The sequence below is a fragment of the Antrostomus carolinensis genome, unplaced genomic scaffold (assembly GCF_000700745.2).
Source record: "Antrostomus carolinensis isolate BGI_N321 unplaced genomic scaffold, ASM70074v2 Scaffold41084, whole genome shotgun sequence".
NCBI classification, from domain to species: Eukaryota; Metazoa; Chordata; class Aves; order Caprimulgiformes; family Caprimulgidae; genus Antrostomus; species Antrostomus carolinensis.
Genome location: NW_010312124.1, coordinates 1 through 4,058, shown reverse-complemented (window position 1 = coordinate 4,058; position 4,058 = coordinate 1). Strand labels below are relative to the sequence as shown.

At 44.7% G+C, this 4,058-nt stretch overlaps 1 protein-coding gene across 1 annotated transcript; it reads right to left on the bottom strand.

Annotated features, from left to right (window-relative positions):
* Positions 1-1,355: 1,355 nt before the first annotated feature.
* On the bottom strand, positions 1,356-4,034 carry UNG (uracil DNA glycosylase; the record flags this gene model as incomplete). Its single annotated transcript, XM_010166939.2, has 5 exons — positions 1,356-1,579; positions 2,102-2,280; positions 2,517-2,605; positions 3,026-3,123; positions 3,936-4,034. Coding segments are annotated over 5 exons (606 nt in total), but the record flags the coding sequence as incomplete, so codon positions are not given.
* Between the last annotated feature and the right edge of the window lie 24 nt (positions 4,035-4,058).

Sequence of the window (4,058 nt, the reverse complement as noted above, 5' to 3'; positions counted from 1 at the left end):
CGCGCCCGGTCATGGGGACAAGGAGATGGAGAAGCTCCAGCAGCTGTGGCTCCCTTGGGGGAGCAGGGACCCCACACCCCAGGCCGGCACCCATTGCAGAGCCACTGCCTCCCCTTAGGAACCCTTCCCTCCCTCCCTGCCTTGTTCCTACCAAGGTTAAGATCACATCACAACATAAACAAAGTCATTTTTATTTAAAAACAAACCGAGGGGGGAAAAAAACCAAACAAATAACCAAACAAAAAGCCACAACACAGCCACAGAAAGTGTCAATTTCACTGGTACTAGTGTTACCTACGGGGGCAAACAACAGAGAAAGGTTTACAGGGGAATTCTATTAAAACAGATGGAATTTCCAAACAAAGGCGGCACTTCACTTCCATTAAAGGAACGGAGAAGTCAGAGATGGACTGAAAACCCAGAAGTGCAAAGTCCAACCCTGTCTTTATCCTGGAAGTCCCAACAGTTATTTTCAACAATAGCTAGAAACCTCCATTTGCTCCTAGGAAGGCAAAGCACAAAAACCCCTCCGCTTTAAGATCTTAAAAAGATCTTAAATAATCCCTCCATTTTAAGATCTTAAAAAGATCTTAAGATCTTTTTAATTTGGGATCTTAAAAAGATCTTAAATAATCTGCAGCCATCAGCCCATCAACTGGCAGATCTTGAAGAACCAACCTTTGCTGCTGCCACTGGCAGGTACCACAAAGTTCACGGTCACTGCAGCTCACCTGTCATCCAAACGATAAACACACCCAGTAACCATCTAAAAATTTATGGTTTTCCCCTCTAAATGCCCACAAAAAACTCAGAGCATGACCAGAGCCTTGGTCACAGCCTCCCCTTGGCTGCTGGGGGGATTAACCCTGAAATCTTGAGAGTACAGATACACCCAGTAACACTCCTGAGAGCCTGCAGTCTTTACTGTGCCATGAGGCTGGATTGCTAATAAATCTCATAATCTGTAGCAAAAGCTAAAACCAAAAGCAGGTGCCTTTTCTCCCGTGGAGTCAGCTCCACACCCCAATATGAAACCTGGATTTGCAGAGCAGGAGGTAAAGGAGTGGGAGGAAGCACAGCAGCGTATTTATTTACACAAGCTGAACAGCTTCACCTGTAAGAACTGACATCCCTTCTCAAGAGCTTGAAAATTATTCCCATTACAAGAACAAATACAAATTAATATAGAACTGTTTTCTTTGCATCAAACTAGGCTGAAACCTGTTCAAACAGCAGAGAAGTTGTCCATGTAATACTCCAACCTGCACTTTAATAAACATTTAAAAAAAAAATACAACATCTCTGAAAGTTTGGTCGGTTGTTCCTCGATCAACATCCAAAGAGGAATTCTCAGGTCAGCAGAAGTTTTTCAGAAATGAGACAACCCCTGAAACAGGGGCAGTTTCCAACCAGGAGACACCACAGCCTCTCCTGCAGCTCAGAGCGCTCGCCAGTCGATGGGCTTCTTGCCTGATTTCTTCAGCAATTCATTCGTCTTGGAGAAATGCCGACAGCCAAAAAACCCCCTGTTGACAGAGAGGGGGGAGGGATGAACCGTCTGCAGGACGTGGTGGCGTTTCTGTAAAGCATCAGAGGAAACAGCCCGTTAAGATTTGCATGTTCTCAGCTCCCAGCTCAAGGCTGGCTGCGTCTGCCCCAACCAAGCAGGTGTGATTTCCTCTCTACACCTCCTCGGCCACCAGCCTGAGGACCTGAGGAACTGGCCATGAGGACCAAGACCTTTATCCCACTGCGCAGAGGAGGACATACTACGTCAAGCAGCAATAATATCTTGGCTGGTTTTCAATTGCTGTCATCCTAACAGCAAATTTTATACTTATTCAGGAGTCTTTTCTTAGAAAAAAACAGTTCTGTCCTCAACTGGCTGCTTTTCTGACAACAGAAGGTTACACTTGCTCCACTTTTGGTTGCTTAATTCTGGGAAAGGCTAAGCTGGAACAGAAGGGCAACTAAATTTGACAGCAGAGTTCAAGCAGAGAAAAAAAACCCCTCAATTCTGTAAGGGAAGTGCCCTCTAGTGTCCACCCAACTGAAGAGAAAAATGAGGGAGAGGGAGGAGATGAGGAGGAGTAACCCGTACCCTGTCAATGGAGCTGCCTTTCTTCTGGGCGTAGGCTCCCCAAAGCATGAAGACAACTCCGTGCAAGTTCTTGTTGAGCCAGGACACCACCACGTCCGTGAACTGCTCCCAGCCCCTCTCCTTGTGCGAGGTGGCCTGGTGAGCTCGCACCGTCAGGACAGCGTTGAGCAGGAGCACTCCTGGCAAAGCAAGCAGATCCACCGAGGATGGAACAAAAATCAAGTGCTAATTGCTTTTTTCCTGCTTCCCTTGAGAAGTGATAAATTAAATTTTCATTTGAAGGTACCTGCTGAGTGACAGGCACTCAGAACTGACGTTCTCTTTTACAAACTGTTTCCAACCATGGGGTCTATCTTCTAGACAGGCTTCTTCATGACTAACAATGGACACGTTACTAGAGGGTCTACTAACTCACCTTGCTTAGCCCAGCCAGTTAGATCACCATGACCAGGATGAGTGAAATCCTCAATATCCGTAGACAGTTCTTTGTAAATATTTTCTAAACTGCAAACAAAAACCATCAGAAGTTTTTTTAACACGTGTGTTTAAAGATAAGAGCAAACAGCACCACTCACTGCTCTTACACTAGGCAAGAAGGGCATTGATTTTAATCTTCTTTAATATAATGAAGCTATTTGTAGAAGCAGGGTAGCAAGGACTCCCCTTGGTGTGCCTGGATAGAAGCTTAACAAGATCTCAGCACAATCAAAAATGCAAATTTAGATCCAGTATGTGTTTCAGAACACCAAACTACACAGAATTACCCACACTTTTGCAGTGATGTATTTTCTAGGCAGTGCACAACTCAAATTTCAGTACTCGCAGCACATTTCCTATCAATGACCTGGTTCATGGCTGAGAGCAACAAAGAGCTGCAGAAAAATTGTCAAGGAAAGGAATTTTGCAAATTGAGTGCTGTCATACCTGGGGGGAGGTGGAACAGGCTTCTGGACACTGAAACAGAGCCCGTGAGCTTGATTAGGTCCATGATACGGATCTTGTCCCAAAATGACAACCTTCACCTGAAAGCAGAGCTTTGTTAGCACTCAATTATAATCAGTATCATTCCCAAAAGAGGGAAGGAAAGAAAAAAAGAAAGCTTATAAATGAGCTTTATCCCAAAACAAACACAGATCAGATTAAAACAAACAAACAAAGCCCCCAGAAACTGAAGTTAAACCGCTGACATCTCATTCTACACAAGTTAAAGAACAGTCTCCACCTAACGCTGAGAATTAACACTGCCACAGCTTTGCTGCCAAGGTTATGAAGACATGTAGAGTGTGAAAACCCAACCTTTTCAAAGAGCCACAACAAAACATCTTGTGAAGGTGTTTTCCAAGTAAATTTCCTCATGTTTTAGCTTTATGCCACACTTGCTGCGCTGTTTTTTTAATACAGCTTGTTGGCAACAGGATTACCTTAAGACACTGACTTTTTTTTTTAATTATAGTTCATTAGAGATTAGTGGAAAAAACCCACAAGAGATGAAATTCAAACATCAATCACCAGATTAAGTTGGTAACAATGAAAATAAGGTCAAAAGTCCAAAAGTTTTAAAGGAAATTCTGTGGCTGGTGAGAGTAATAAAGCAATAAAATTACATTTCAGTAGCAGAGATGGAAGAGAAGTCAGGATTTACAGGTTATACGAGAGAAACAACAGCATCCACATCACATGGGGCTGACACTGAAGAGACCAAACACCAAATGAACGTGTTTGCACATCCAGCCCCGTGTGCTTCTCATTTTTAAGTGCAGCAGCAGCAGCAGCAGCAGCAGCAGCAGCCAGAGCAACGCCCCCATCTCCCCCCAGCACCCGCAGCTCTACTCACATCCTTGATATCACACATCCGCGTCCAGGTGAAGACTTGCTCCGGGGGCGGGTAGACCTTGTAGCGTTTCCTCTCTTCTGCCACAAACGCCATCAGCTGTGGGGTGGGGCAGAGGGGGTGGGT